The 16,642-nt window shown below is 41.6% G+C and overlaps 1 protein-coding gene across 1 annotated transcript in view; it reads left to right on the top strand.

Moving 5' to 3' along the window:
* LOC149450657 (hematopoietic prostaglandin D synthase-like) overlaps nucleotides 1–15,696 on the top strand; it is a 53,861-nt gene extending 38,165 nt beyond the window's left edge. Inside the window, exons 5-6 of the mRNA XM_089691629.1 lie at nucleotides 3,056–3,151; nucleotides 15,386–15,696. Coding sequence (XP_089547755.1) covers nucleotides 3,056–3,151; nucleotides 15,386–15,550 — 261 coding nt within the window. The 3' untranslated portion in view covers nucleotides 15,551–15,696. The remainder of the gene's footprint in view (nucleotides 1–3,055; nucleotides 3,152–15,385) is intronic.
* The last annotated feature ends 946 nt before the right edge of the window (nucleotides 15,697–16,642 follow it).

Here is a 16,642-nt window from a genome sequence, read left to right as displayed (position 1 = left end):
TCATCCTCATCCTCTTCTTCTTCTGAGGATGAGGATGAGGATGAAGAAGAAGAAGAAGTAGGATGAAAATAAGAAGAAGAAGAAGTAGGATGAAAATAAGAAGAATTCCAAGCCGGCAAAAAGTGTATCTGCAGAGCTCCTCTATTCTGCAGATACACTTAGAGGAGCTCTGCAGATACACTTTTTGCCGGCTTGGAATTCTTCTTATTTTCATTCTTCTTCTTCTTCTTCCTCTTCCTCTTCCTCTTCCTCTTCCTCTTCCTCTTCCTCAGAAGAGGATGAGGATGAGGATGAGGATGAAGAAGAAGTAGAAGTAGGATGAAAATAAGAAGAATTCCAAGCCGGCAAAAAGTGTATTTGCAGAGCTCCTCTATTTCTGACAGTTCTATGTCAGAGAACTGTCAGAAATAGAGGAGCTCTGCAGATACACTTTTTGCCGGCTTGGAATTCTTCTTATTTTCATCCTACTGCTTCTTCTTCCTCATCCTCATCCTCATCCTCATCCTCTTCTTCTTCTTCCGAGGATGAGGATGAAGAAGAAGAAGAAGAAGTAGGATGAAAATAAGAATAATTCCAAACCGGCAAAAAGTGTATCTACAGAGCTCCTCTAAGTGTATCTGCAGAATAGTGGAGCTCTGCAGATACACTTTTTGCCGGCTTGGAATTCTCCTTATTTTCATCCTACTTCTTCTTCTTCATCCTCATCCTCAGAAGAAGAAGAAGAGGATGAGGATGAGGATGAAGAAGAAGAAGAAGAAGTAGGATGAAAAGAAGAATGAAAAGAAGAAGAAGAAGAATGAAAAGAAGAATGAGAAGAATGAAAAGAAGAATGAAAAGAAGAATGAAAAGAAGAATGAAAAGAAGAATGAAAAGAAGAATGAGAAGAAGTATGAAAAGAAGAATGAAAAGAAGAATGAGAAGAAGAATGAAAAGAAGAATGAGAAGAATGAAAAGAAGAATGAAAAGAAGAAGAAGAAGAATGAAAAGAAGAAGAAGAAGAATGAAAAGAAGAATGAAAAGAAGAAGAATGAAAAGAAGAAGAAGAAGAAGAATGAAAAGAAGAATGAAAAGAAGAATGAGAAGAAGAATGAGAAGAAGAATGAGAAGAAGTATGAAAAGAAGAATGAAAAGAAGAATGAGAAGAATGAAAAGAAGAATGAGAAGAATGAAAAGAAGAATGAAAAGAAGAAGAAGAAGAATGAAAAGAAGAAGAAGAAGAATGAAAAGAAGAATGAAAAGAAGAAGAATGAAAAGAAGAAGAAGAATGAAAAGAAGAATGAAAAGAAGAATGAGAAGAATGAAAAGATTCTTCTTCTTCTTCTCATTCTTCTTTTCATTCTTCTTCTTCTTCTTCTTTTCATTCCTCTTTTCATTCTTCTCATTCTTCTTCTCATTCTTCTTCTTCTTTTCATTCTTCTTTTCATGAAGAAGAAAAGAAGAATGAAAAGAATGAAAAGAAGAATGAAAAGAAGAATGAGAAGAATGAGAAGAATGAAAAGAAGAAGAAGAAGAATGAAAAGAAGAATGAAAAGAAGAAGAAGAATGAAAAGAAGAATGAGAAGAATGAAAAGAAGAAGAAGAATGAAAAGAAGAAGAAGAATGAAAAAAAGAAGAAGAATGAAAAGAAGAATGAAAAGAAGAATGAAAAGAAGAAGAAGAATGAAAAGAAGAAGAAGAAGAATGAAAAGAAGAATGAAAAGAAGAATGAGAAGAATGAAAAGATTCTTCTTCTTCTTTTCATCTTTTCATTCTTCTTCTTCTTCTTTTCATTCTTCTTTTCATTCTTCTCATTCTTCTTCTCATTCTTCTTTTCATTCTTCTCATTCTTCTTTTCATGAAGAAAAGAAGAATGAGAAGAATGAAAAGAAGAATGAAAAGAAGAATGAAAAGAAGAAGAAGAATGAAAAGAAGAATGAAAAGAAGAATGAGAAGAAGAATGAAAAGAAGAATGAAAAGAAGAATGAAAAGAAGAATGAAAAGAAGAAGTATTCCAGTACAGCAAAAAGTGTATCTGCAGAGAGCTCCGCTATTTCTGACAGTTCTCTGACAGTTCCTTCACATGTACAGCGGTTGAAACATTGTATCTATTTATTTCCGAATAAAAACATCTGTATCCTAAATGGAAACAAATAGATACAATGTTTCAACCGCTGTACATGTGAAGGAACTGTCAGAGAACTGTCAGAAATAGCGGAGCTCTCTGCAGGGACACTTTTGCCGGCTGATCGGGAAAAATCCGATTCGCGCACCCGAATTATGCAAATATTCGGATTCGACGCGAATCGAATTTTTCCTGAAATTCGAAACGAATTCCACTTCGCCTGGTTCGATTCGCTCATCTCTAATTATTAGCATAGGGATAACCCCGATCCGGCTCTAGGCTCTCTCTCTACCACCTTCTCCTGTATTAACCACTTCCAGTGTCACTGTGTTGGCTGACGTCCCTTCCAATGCGGCGTTTTGGCTTCCTGATGTTCTCAAAAGGCACCAAACAGAAAGTCATGGAATTTTCCCATGTGGCATTTCCAGTTCACACACCTCACTATATCCAAAACTACCTGGTATTTTCTTTACTTCCAGCAGCTGAACAGGGTAGGAAAGCAAAGGTAAGTCTTGATAGTGAGGTTGGATTAACACAAACCTGTTGCTTTCCCTTCCATAGTTTGCTTTAAAGTTTATTTGCTAATCTGCTATGTATATTGGTAATCTGGCATCACATAAAAGCAGACCCCTCCTGGTTCCATATTTCTTCTTAGTTCTTAGTTTCTTACTGAGTTCTTACAGTTCTTACTGACGTCGGATTTGCAAATCTCGGCTTCATTGGAAGCTCTATTCTTATCATCTCTTACAGCTACTCACAGCCACCCATCACTTTATCTGGCCAATAAGGAAGAAGGGGGGGGGGGCAGTTGGCCGAATTCTAGATAAATCAAGATATACATATTACATATTATAGTACCCCTGGAATTATATAAGAAATAGTATGTAATTCAATGTAAATATTTGTGGCATAAAACGTGTAGATTTAATTAGACTGATTTATTTTTTTATTTAGACGAGGATGAAGGAGTATACGGATAAAAATGGTCCTACAACCCTGTCTGGTTTAGAGAAGGAACTGGGGGAAAAGAATTGGTTTGGAGGTGACTATGTAAGTACCGTATATTTTTGGACTATGATCTCACAGGCCTCAGACTGGGGTATTAAGATCTTCAGTGCACATCCATGCACCAGATAAAATACCTGAACCATTTTTTCCCAAAACAGTGCTATACATGTTTGCTTCCATTAGAAATGAATGGGAGTATTGCCCAAACATGCAAGTGTCCAACGTATTCACATGCATTACAACATGCATGAATAGGTGTAAATCTACAGAAAATGCCATTAACTTCAAAAAAGAGTATGCAATACACATACGTTAAAAAAAAAACAATTTAGGAAGTATTCAGGTGGCGCATACATCAACTTTCAGTGCAAAAACTCTATAAAAATATAGTATCCCAGGACAGGCGCTCCTGAACTCCAGTGTACAAATTCCTCCTCCTAATACTCCATACTCAAATGACCATGTAAGAGAAAAAAACGAGAAAGCCCCAAATGGTGCAGTACCAACTAGACAATTCTTTATTGCAGCAATTCTTTATTGATTATTTATTGTGGCAATAAAGAAAAGTCTAGTTCAGGGGTGGACTGACAACTCATGGGGCCCCCGGCAATAGGGGATCATGGGGCCCCTGTGTCCTTGGCCAAACAAAAAAGCCTATGAAAAGGGTACCAGGGGCATCTCATGGGGCCCCCTACCGACCCAGGGCCCTCGGCAGTGCCCGAGTTTCCAAATGGTCAGTCTGCCCCTGGTCTAGTTGGTACTGCACCATTTGGGGCTGTCTCGTTTTTTTTCTCTTACATGGTCATTTGAGTATGGAGTATTAGGAGGAGGAATTTGTACACTGGAGTTCAGGTGCGCCTGTCCTGGGATTCTCATTTTTCAAGATATAAGGAGAATAAAACTTCACAGTGGTCTAATTCATTTCTTGGAAAATCATCTATTAAAGCCTAGTGTGCCAACCAAGAGAGTGGGAGGCAACACTCTTTAGTGAGTGCACACCTGAGGGGGGAGTACTGCACATATAGTTATGTATTTACTCATTCTGCACAAGTTCTTCACACGGGGTGATCATCTTGTGGACTGATTCATTTGGACTTTTTGGAATATAATTATTATTAATTATTGTAATTTCATTAATTATTCCTTTGTGTGGAAAATTTTATTCATTATATATATATATATTATTTATTTTTTTTTTTATAGAGCTTTTGCACTGAAAATTGATGTATGAGCCACCTGAATACTTCCTAAAGTGTTTTTTTCTTGATGATTTGTTTATTTTTTAATGTGGCAGCGTAGTGGTTATATACAGATGTTATTCAATAGTGATAAGTATCGCTTATTTATATATTCAGTGCAGTTTGTTGGTTATACACCTTCATCACTTTCACAATACACATACATTGCCTACACAAGTTATGCAGTGTTCTAGCTATAGTATCTTTTTAAAGCGGAGCTCCACCCAAAAGGGGAAGTTCCACTTTAAGGACTGTTCCCTTGCTCCCCATTAAGGATCGGCACCTTTGGGGGGTGGGGGGGGGGGGCGAGTACCCAAATTTGACAGGTACCTGCTCCCACTTCTGGTCCGTAAGCCTAGGTGATCGGAAGTGGAAGGTGTCCTCCTTCCCTCCCTGTAGTCTTTTGGGACACGTGACAGGTCCCAGAAGACTACAGGACCATTCATGAAGCGCAACGCTACTCCTGCATGCGCAGTGGGCACCCGGCTGTGAAGCTGCAAGCTGCACAGAAGATGCTGGCCTCCTGGAATCCAGGATGACCAGTGAAACAGGCTGCGGGGGACACACTACAGGACCAAGGGACAGGTAAGTGGCTGTTTTTAAAAAGTCAGCAGCTACAGTTTTTGTAGCTGCTGACTTTTATTTTTTGACAGAGTGAGTGGAACTTCGCTTTAACATGGTCACATGGCTTGGACAAGTACACAACTGCCACTGTTTCACCTCAAAATTGCATAGATGGAGAAAGCTGCTCTAGATTTCAGTGGAAGATTAGTCAACATCTTTGTTATTTTTATTGATTTGTTACAGCAAGTAGTTTTTTTCTTGCTGAAAACAATTTCATGTTGAAAATGTTACGTTGTTCCAAAGCTACAGAACAGTAATTGTGCTTTCAAAACCATCATGAGAAAATGTGTTTTAAGAATTGCTACAAAGGGCAAAAACTAGCCTATATTTTTAAATGTAATTTCTGTGACAACGTGGCAATTGCTGTGTTGTTGAGCCTTGACGTATCAAGACAAGCAACTAAATTGTATCAAGATAGTTCTGTAGAGGTCTCCAGAGCAGAGAATTGTCACAAAGGAGGTCTGTTCTTGCAGAACTAACATAACTTCCCAATCCTTGAAGAAAATCTCCCACTCCTAAGGAAAATGCTACTTTTTTTTTAACACAATAAAGTTGCATCCTTGAAACACAAGAAGATATAATTATGTGCAGGCCTCAGGCCAAAGATAACATCTGTGAAAAGGATGGTTTGCTTTAACCCATGACACCAAAGGGATGATAAGTAACCTTTTAAATCTGCGTAGGCTGCATATACAGAAATGTCTGCAATACTGGACAAGAGGATGCTTACTAATATGTGAATATTACCTTAATGTACAGTGTTTTTAATTAATAAATATATAGATAGATAGATAGATATAGATATATCTATATATACATATATATATTGTGGGGTTAGCTCAGGTGGGGGATCTCCTTCCCTGGGACAAAGGTAGACCGCACAGCAGGCTTTCGTCAAAATCTGACTGTTTGTCAGTTTTATTAAAAGGTTTGCAAGAAATATCAAAATAAAACAAAACATCAAAAATAAACCCTTGCCATTCAGGCACTAACTAAACAGAAGATGATTCCTCTCTCAGAGGTGAAGGGCTTCTCCCTGTCACCAAAACAAAATAACAGCAAACCTTTTCTTGTAGGTATAGTCCATACACACAGCTCTCTCAGAATACCTCTCTGAGTCCCAGGCCACGAGCAACTCCTTGCTCCAGCCCTGCCCTTTTATATCACCTGTTGGTGGAGATCAGTGGAGTCCAAACTCTGGTCCGGAACCACCTGCTTAACTGTGGTCCCGAAAACCCGGAGTGGACTCCACCTAAACGGTCAGGTATGAGCATATGCGAGGTGACACATAGCGTCCCTCTATCACCTCGCCGTTCATCCTGTCACATATCCCCCCCCTCTGCTCAAGCCCCTGCGGCTGAGCAACTGTTCCAACCAGGCAATGGACCCGGGAGAGGGCATCTACATTACTTTGCAGTTTCCCCGCTCTGTGTTCCACTGTAAATTTGAACACTTGTAGCGCGAGAAACCACCTTGTCACTCTACTGTTTTTCTCCTTATTATCACACATCCATTTGAGCGGGGCATGATCAGTCACCAACTTGAACGGTCTTCCTAACAGGTAATATTTCAGGGCCTCCAAGGCCCATTTGATGGCCAAACATTCCTTCTCCACAATGGCATAGTTTCTCTCATGTTTGTTGAGCTTTCTACTTAGGAAGACCACAGGGTGCTCCCCCCCATCTCTGATTTGGGACAGTACCGCACCTAGTCCCACGTCAGAGGCATCAGTCTGTACCACAAACTCTGTTGTGAAATCTGGAGTCACAAGCACAGGTTGAGCACAGAGAGCTTGTTTCAGCCTTTGAAATGCGGTCTCCGCCTCAGGATTCCACTTAATCATGACTGACCCCCTACCTTTTGTCAGATCTGTCAGTGGGGCTGCAATGGTGGCAAAATTGGGGATAAACCGCCTGTAGTACCCCGTGATTCCAAGAAATGCCCGGACTTGTTTTTTATTTACAGGTTGGGGCCACTTTTGAATTGCCTCAATTTTATTGATCTGAGGCCTAATGAGACCTCGACCAATGATGTAGCCAAGATATTTGGCCTCCTCTAAGCCAATGGCACACTTTCTGGGGTTGGCGGTAAGACCTGCTTCCTGCAGCGAATCTACGACCGCTTGCAAGAGGGACAAATGAGATTCCCAGTCGGGACTGTGGATGACGACATCATCCAAATAGGCAGCTGCATATTGGCGATGTGGTCTCAACGTCTTGTCCATCATCCTTTGGAATGATGCAGGAGCCCCATGCAAACCAAACGGCATCCGCTTATACTGAAAGGACCCCTCGGGGGTGGAGAATGCTGTCTTTTCTTTTGAAGCTTCCGTTAAAGGAATCTGCCAATAGCCTTTGGTCAGATCTAAGGTGGTTATGTACCGAGCCGTTCCCAACCTGTCAATGAGCTCATCCACCCGAGGCATCGGGTATGCATCAAACTTAGACACACTGTTCAGTTTCCTGAAATCATTACAGAAACAAATGGTTCCATCTGGTTTTGGGACCAACACTATGGGACTCGACCACTCACTGTGAGATTCCTCGATCACTCCCAACTCTAACATGTCTTTTATTTCCTTTGCCACTGCTTCCCGCCTGGCCTCGGGTATTCTATAGGGCTTTACGTTTATGCGGACCCCTGGTTGGGTAACTATGTCATGCTGTATGACCGTAGTCAGTCCAGGTAGGTGAGAGAAGAAATCTCCATTCTTTCTCACAAACTCCTTAACATCATTTTGTTGGGCTACTGACAAGGTTTCCGTTATAGGTACCTGAGGGGCCACGGGAACCACGTCATTTTGGGGGCTTGGTACTGCCAACAAACTTTCCCTGTCTTTCCAAGGTTTTAAGAGATTAACATGATAGATTTGTTCGGGTTTCCTTTTTCCTGGCTGGTAAACTTTATAATTTACTTCCCCCACTTTCTCCCTAATTTCAAAGGGACCTTGCCACTTTGCGAGGAATTTACTTTCCACGGTGGGGACTAGCACCAGCACTCTATCCCCAGGGTTGAAGGTACGGATCCTGGCACCCCGGTTATAAACCCTTCTCTGGACCTCCTGGGCTTGCTCCATGTGTTCCCGAACAAGTGGCATGACAGCTGCGATTCTATCCTGCATCTGTGAGATATGCTCGATGACACTTCTATAGGGCGTGGACTCTGTCTCCCAGGTTTCTTTTGCAACATCTAGCAATCCCCTGGGATGTCTACCATACAGTAATTCAAAAGGTGAATATCCTGTAGAGGCCTGAGGTACTTCTCGTATAGCAAACATGAGATATGGTAGCAAAAAATCCCAATTTCTCCCATCTTTGTCCACCACCTTTTTTAACATATTCTTAAGGGTCTTGTTAAACCTTTCCACAAGCCCATCGGTTTGGGGGTGGTAGACCGAGGTACGGAGATGGGAGATTTTGAACAATTTGCATAACTCTTTCATAACTCTAGACATAAATGGCGTGCCCTGATCCGTTAATATCTCCTTTGGAATACCTACACGACTAAACACCCGGACAAGCTCTTTGGCGATATTTTTAGCGGAGGTATTACGCAAGGGGATGGCTTCAGGATACCGGGTGGCATAGTCAAGTATCACCAGTATGTGCTGATGGCCCCGGGCAGACTTTACTACTGGACCCACTAGGTCCATGCCCACTCTTTCAAACGGTACTTCAATTATGGGTAGGGGTACTAGCGGACTGCGAAAATGGGGTGAGGGCGCAGAATATTGACATTCCGGGCATGATTCACAATGCGCTTTGATGTCTCCATGTAAGCCTGGCCAGAAGAATCTCTGGGTTATTCTCTCCTTTGTTTTCTCTACACCCAGGTGTCCACCCATTATATGCCCATGGGCTAAATCCAGTACCATCCGGCGAAAGGGTTTGGGGACCACTAACTGTTCTACCACCTCCTCCCCTTGCTTTACCACTTGATAGAGCAAGTTATTGTTAAGAGCCATGTAGGGAAAAGACACCGCTACATCATTTTCCACTGGTTCCCCATCAATCATTTTAATGTTTTCACGGGCTCTATTAAGTGTGGAATCTTTCAGTTGTTCCGTACAAAAATCCTCTTTTCTGACCTCTAGGTCAGGCACCACATTCTGTCCACTCTCACTAGAGCCAGCGATCATCTCTTGTTCCATATCTTCAATGTCTGGGGTTGGATCCAACTTCTCCTGCTCCCCAGCCATTACAGAGAAAGGGAAAAGATCTACGCCTTCCTCGGACACACCCACAGTTTCCACTTCCACTCGGCAGTCAAAGGGGTCAGGAGTGAGTTCAGGAGTTTCCGGCGTTTCCCCAGCAGGGGGAGCTCGGTCTTCCTGACTCCCCTCCCTATCCCATAACTTCCAGAAATGGGGAAAATCTCTCCCCACTATGGCTTCATGAAGCAGAGAGGGCACCACTCCCACAGAATGGGTCACAGGGCCCCAGGGAGTACCAATCTCCACCAGAGCAGTCTGGTAATTACGTGTATCACCATGAATACAAATAACCCCAATCGTGCTAGGGTGTAAGCTTGCAGGGTTTACCAAATCACTTTTTACTAAGGTCACAACACTACCCGAGTCTAGCAGAGCAGTTACTGGCTTTTCATCAATGGCAATCACACACATTTGTTTTTCCATGCGTTTCTGACATGCTGCAGTACATACCACCTGTGCAAAAAGAGACATGCGTTTTCCTAAATAAGCATTTTCACATTGCATAGGTTCATCATTTAAAGGACAGTTTGCAGCAATATGACCTAACGCATGACAACGATAACAGATTATATGTTCAGTGCTTAGACCTCTAAATGGCTTTGGGGACCTTCCTGACCTATTTGGCCAGTCTCTAGGTCCTAAGCCTACAGTCTCATTATCTGACACAATAGTCTTATCATTTTTTCCTGAGCCTTTGGCCCATGGAACAGTCTTACCGGATCCTCCGGATAGTTTTCCACCCCTAGTGACCTTGGGGTACGGCCCAGGTAAATGAAAAAAGTCCTCAGCGGCTGCATATCTCTCCACCAGGTCCACCAGCTCGTTTGCAGATTTAGGGTCTCCACGGCCGACCCACTTCCTCAAAGTGGCAGGGAGTGCACGCAAATATTGGTCCATGACCACACGCTCCACAATCTGAGGGCCTGACAATACCTCTGGCTGGAGCCACTTTTTGGAGAGATGTATCAAATCGAACATCTGAGATCTGGGTGGTTTGTCAGCCCTGAAATGCCACTGATGCACCCACTGAGCCCGGACTGCAAGGGTGACACCCAGGCGTGCAAGGACCTCAGCCTTCAGTTTCTCATAGTCCTGGGCATCCCCTGGTTCCAGGTCATAATAGGCTTTTTGGGATTCACCTGTCAAAAATGGTGCAAGCAGTCCTGCCCATTGCTCCTTTTTCCATCCTTCCCGAACAGCAACCCTTTCAAAAGTTGTGAGGTAGGCCTCCACATCATCCGCAGGTGTCATCTTCTGCAAAACATAGCTGGCCCGCGCCATTTTCTGCTCCACTGGCAGTGGATCTGCAGATTCCTTCTTTAATTCTAATAGGTGTTGGGCCACCTGCTTAAGGAGCTCTCGGTCTGCTTCTTGGGCCTCTGCAAACTGGCGATTTGTCTCCCGTTGTGCTGCATTGGCCTGCAGCAAGGCTCTTATTATTTCCTCCATCTTCCCACTTGCTCAGGAAGTGCCCGCCAAATCCACCATATGTGGGGTTAGCTCAGGTGGGGGATCTCCTTCCCTGAGACAAAGGTAGACCGCACAGCAGGCTTTCGTCAAAATCTGACTGTTTGTCAGTTTTATTAAAAGGTTTGCAAGAAATATCAAAATAAAACAAAACATCAAAAATAAACCCTTGCCATTCAGGCACTAACTAAACAGAAGATGATTCCTCTCTCAGAGGTGAAGGGCTTCTCCCTGTCACCAAAACAAAATAACAGCAAACCTTTTCTTGTAGGTATAGTCCATACACACAGCTCTCTCAGAATACCTCTCTGAGTCCCAGGCCACGAGCAACTCCTTGCTCCAGCCCTGCCCTTTTATATCACCTGTTGGTGGAGATCAGTGGAGTCCAAACTCTGGTCCGGAACCACCTGCTTAACTGTGGTCCCGAAAACCCGGAGTGGACTCCACCTAAACGGTCAGGTATGAGCATATGCGAGGTGACACATAGCGTCCCTCTATCACCTCGCCGTTCATCCTGTCACAATATATACAGTATATATATATTTTTTATATTTTCTCTTCCCTATTTTTCTTTTTCTTTTGTTCAGGACTAAAAAATACCTAAAAAATTTGTATATGAATATTTCATGTTTAATTAGTAGATCAAGCTCAGATTAACTCACAGAACTGAAGGGGTCAGAACAACTTCTCACCCTGCTCCCTTCCCTTCTATGCGTGCATGTTTATAGGGGCCCTATGGCATTAGAAAAAAGTGCATAAACCTCTATGGAATCGTTTATCGCATCCTGTGTAAAATGTTTATTTGTAAAATATAGATTTTTATATACATATTTAAAAAATGCATCAGTATGAAAAAGTTTTTCTTATTTTTTAAACAATCAAAATAAAACTGCCCCCATATATTGTCAGGTGACTGAAAGGATAGGTTCACCTATCAAGAAGAAAAAAAATTTGAATGTATTATTATTTATTGTAAAGCATTCAATCCATGATCAGCAGAACGTGGGTGCAGTGTCAGGCTTTTGCAACCTCTTAGTACACTGTCTACCCCATTCCTCGATATGGGCAGGCAGTTACTGAACAACGGGAACATCAATAAACTACCAGATCGCTCATCAGTGTCCTGGTAGTTTATTGAGAACTGCAAGCTGTCTGCCACAATGGTTGATGGTACTTGTAAGCATTTATTCACAGAACTCTGTAAATGGATGACACAGGTGTGTGGGCAGAGCTCCCCACACTCTTTTTGAATTGTGGCAGTGGGTGCGGGGAGAAGATCCTTGGCTTGCTGTCACAGGGCGTGGTGGGTTGGGGGGAGAGGAGGCAGATGCTGAGCATGTTACATGCTAAATATGGGTGTAAAATGGAAAGGGTTCACAAAAGTGAACTTTTCCTTTAAAGAAAACAATTAGCAGAAAAATAAGCATGATGCTGCATAGCAGGCACCTTAAGATGGTTGCTCTTATCCTTACTTTTCTCTCATCTGACCCCATGGCCTACTGTGCACACCAGGTACTTTAGGTATTGGGGCAAACATCTGCAGCCTCCCTGCTTCCCACAATGCAGCACTCTGTGTCAGAGCAGGCAATTGCCAGACTTGAATACTATTGAGTGAGTGGTGGTGGTGTGAGCTGGCTTGACTCTTTGCAAGTTTTGACTTTATAAGAAAGTTGAAATTTGTATTGACATTGTGTTGGTTTCAGCAGTGGTGTGTTAAAAATGAGAGCAGACATTTTATAATGCCTGTTATGCAATGCCCTGCTTAGTTTGATTTTCCCTATAGGATCACTTTAACTAAAAGAATATTCAAATATACACTATATTGCCAAAAGTATTGGGACACCCCTCCAAATCATTGGATTTAGGTGTTCCATTCACCCCCCTGGCCACAGGTGTATAAAATCAAGCACCTAAGCATGCAGACTGCTTCTACAAACATTTGTGAAAGAATGGGTCGCTCTCAGGAGCTCAGTGAATTCAAGCGTGGTACTGTGATAGGTTGCCAGTTGTGCAATAAATCCATCCATGAAATTTCCTTGCTACTAAATATTCCATGATCAACTGTTAGTGGTATTATAACAAAGTGGAAGCAACTGGGAACAACAGCAACAGAGCGGGGTCAGCACACACTGAAGTGCACAGTGCATCGAAGTTGCCAACTGTCTGTAGAGTCAATAGCTAAAGACCTGCAAACATCATTTGGCCTTCAGATTAGCACAACAATAGTGCATAGAGAGCTTCATGGAATGGGTGTCCATGGCCGAGCAGCTGCATCCAAGCCTTACATCACCAAGTGCAATGCAAAGCGTTGGATACAGTGGTGTAAAGCACGTTGCCACTGGGCTCTAGAGCAGTGGAGACGTGTTCTCTGGAGTGGCAAATCATGTTTTCCTCTCTGTCAATCTGATGGACGTGTCTGGGTTTGGCAGTTGCCAGGAGAACAGTACTTGGCTGACTGCATTGTGCCAAGTGTAAAGTTTGGTGGAGGGGGGTAATGGTGTGGGGTTATTTTTCAAAGGTTGGGCTTAGCCCCTTAGTTCCAGTGAAAGGAACCTCACAACCTCAGGAATGCACTTCTAGAAGAATGATCAAACATTCCCATAGACACACTCCCAAACCTTGTGGACAGCCTTCCCAAAAGAGTTGAAGCTGTTATAGCTGCAATTTGTGGGCCAACTCAATATTGAAACAACCAACATGGTTGAAGTCACGCACTAAAGGGATGTATAGGTGTGGCAAATGCCAAATTTGTAAGTTTGTAGATCGTACAGATATATTTTCTGATTCAAATAATAAAGCTCATTTTAAAATTCAAAGCCTTGTACACTGCTCCACAGCTAGAGTACTCTACATGTTGACCTGTCCATGTAAAAAAAAATGTATATTGGTAAAACTAAAAGGCAGCTAAAAGTGTGAATAGGTGAACACTTTAGGGATGTTAGGTCCAATGACCCTGAAAGCAATTTGGCTCAGCATTATGCTAAGTACCATGGAGGTAGGTTAGAGGGCACTAAGGTTAAAGGAATTTATGCACTTAATTTCCCACAGAGGAGAGGTGACTTTGATAGAGAACTTCTAAAACGTGAAAAACACTGGATATTTAAACTAGATACTCTATTTCCAAAAGGGTTAAATATTGAATGTGATCTCCAAGTGTTTTTGGAAAAATAAGTAGATGTATAGTACAATAAACTGGTTGCGCCATCTTGTGGTGTTTAGGATGGCTATCACCAAATTCCTCTGGCTAATGGCAATCTGTAAGAATGAATAGTTCCCCTCTCAGTGTACCCAGGTATCTGTCCTTTTAATTGTAGTATATGACCAGTTCTTTTGCTAAGTAATTAGCTCTTTTTTTCCCATTGAGTACTATTGCCATTAATAGATTTGCATATTAGAGTGGTAACAAGCCCATTATAAATAGAGTGTGAAAGGCAGGTGTCTCATTGGTCTTGACGAAGCCGACTGAGATACTCCCATCGGCGAAACGCGTTGAAGTCATACGTCAGACTCGTCATTCCCGGCCATACGCATTAGCGCCATACACGCTGACCAGCAGGGAAGCCAGCCATACACGCTGGCCACAAACGGTGCAAGGCTGCACAAGCACCAAGGGAGGAGCGGAACCTACCGGATCATAGTCCTAATGGTGGCGGCTGCCTCCGGGACTACGCCTGGTAACCCAGATGAAGGAAACGCTGAAAAAGTATCACCTATGGCTTGGGTGGTGAGTGAATTGTTGTACAGCAAAAAGGAAATAAGGCGCATGCCCACCATTTAATACGTTTACTACAAGGAATATGCATTGATTGACTGTCCATATGTTACCTATTTGTTACAGGATGGGGACAGTATGTTTCACTATATAGGTGCAAGGCACCCTATATATAAAACAAGACACGGAGGACCCAGCAGTCTATACAATCACATCAATACTAAGGTGGTTAATAGCCCGCATGTCGCAGTGAAGAAACCCCTTGGAGCAGGGCCCTGCCACCTCTATTATATTGAGGACATTAATGGTGATTCTTTCATTACTGACTCTGTATCCATACAATATGGACATAACTACTGTAATTTCATATTTCACCACCTACTCTTGCCTTAAATCATAATTTTTGCAAAAAACTCATCTGGTTAAAATAGAGGTATCCGCATCCCTATATATGTTTTTACTATTTTTCACCCACATTGCCTGGTTAGGTTTCTGGGCAATAACATCATTGTTACTTGGTGCTTGATATGAGCCATTATTGCTAAGCATATCATGCCTATATGGTATCATTTTTTGATACACTCCCTTCATGGTGGTGTAACCAATGGGCTGGTGCTGCAAATGTATTAGACAGTATTTCATCACTATGTCTGCAGCACATTATTACAAAAACCGGTCTTGATATTGTTTTTATGTGATTTTAGGTCTGTTTTTGTATTATTTCTTACTGAGGTGATGGTGAATCAAGGTGTTTACCTTAATTGTCCACATATGTATTGTGTAATAAAGCATAATTTTTTAAACTACTTTTTGTATCGCATTCTGTCCATAATGTAACCACTTTTTAGTGATTCTCTTTTCACGTCTTCCTTTTTGTACAACTCAATATTGAACTCTATTGACTAAGACTGGGATGCCTTTAAAGTTCATTGTCTAAAGTGCTTGTCTAAAGTAACTGTTTAAAATTGTATTTCTATTCCTTATAAGTAGCCAAAAATAACATAGGTCTGTTTTCTCTCCAGGTAACATGGGCTGACTTTTTCTGGGATATCTGCAGTGATAGTATTGATTTTTATGTACCTGGCTTTGCAAAAGACTACCCAAAGCTGATAGCTCTTAAAGGAAGAGTAAAAGAAGTCCCAGCTATTGCAGAATGGATAAAGAGACGCCCACAGACACCTCACTAAAATATTCTTGTTACAGTTAAGAGCCTAATAAAAATGTACAGAAATGGTATATTTAAAAGCTGAAACTCTTTGGTAGAGCTTGTAATTTTCATGTCTCTCAATATCCAACAGATGGTTATTAAAACATAATGTATTCTTAAAGGAAATGCATAGTGGTTTTATACATATTTTTTCAATATGGATTTCAAAATTCAGTGGTAAAAAGCGTTGTAAGAAATGTATATTGAAAGTAGTTCTTAATTGCTAGGTATTTTTAGGCCTAATGCATTTACAGTGTTAAAGTGCTTGTAAATGGCTGAAATGAAAAAGTGTATCCTTCTATGTGTGTACTAGCCTAGTGTGATTTCTGTCAGCTCTCTCCTTCCTCTGCTATTTACATGAATCACTTTTGACACTCTGTGCTAGCACTACAGAATCCTGGAGGACAGCCCTGCCCCCCCCCCCACCACCACCACCACCACAAAGCAAGTGATTGACACCCTCAACTGTGCATGTTTTTCCTATGAGACTGTGTAAACCTCCACATAGGTCTCAGATTACACTCAGTTCTGTACTTTATGCTGTGAGAAAGATGTGTAAAGTGTATGCTTTAGGAGGCCCTGGAGAAGAGAGGCCTGCAGATAAATGGAGAATTTGATTCATCTCTGTGTATCACTTAAGGCCATTCATTTCACTAGGGTTTAAGAGTTTACAACCAACCTCTTTAAATGAAAAGTGGCTTGTACATTTGTAAACCCCCCTGTCCACAACACTTTTTTTCTTTCCAAGAAAATAGATCTTATGCGCTGCCAAACAGAATGAATGGATCACTCTGACATCTACTGTGTAAGCTGCACACATCGACACGTGTTCCCACACACAAATTATGACATAGAAATACAGTTGTGTTCAAAATAATAGCAGTGTGTTGAAAAATGTGAATAAAGCTCAAAATCCTTCTAATAGCTTTTATTTCCATACACACAAATGCATTGGGAACACTACACATTCTATTCCAAATCAAAACATGAAGAAAAATATATCAAATTTGTGTTGTTCCTCTAAAAAAATTGAAGAAAAGTGAATATTAGACTGTTCAAAAAAATAGCAGTT

Source organism: Staurois parvus, unplaced genomic scaffold, assembly GCF_062004578.1.
Source record: "Staurois parvus isolate SC_StPar_1 unplaced genomic scaffold, SC_StPar_1.0 ptg000566l, whole genome shotgun sequence".
In the NCBI taxonomy this organism is placed as follows: Eukaryota; Metazoa; Chordata; class Amphibia; order Anura; family Ranidae; genus Staurois; species Staurois parvus.
This window is presented reverse-complemented; position numbering and strand designations above follow the sequence as displayed.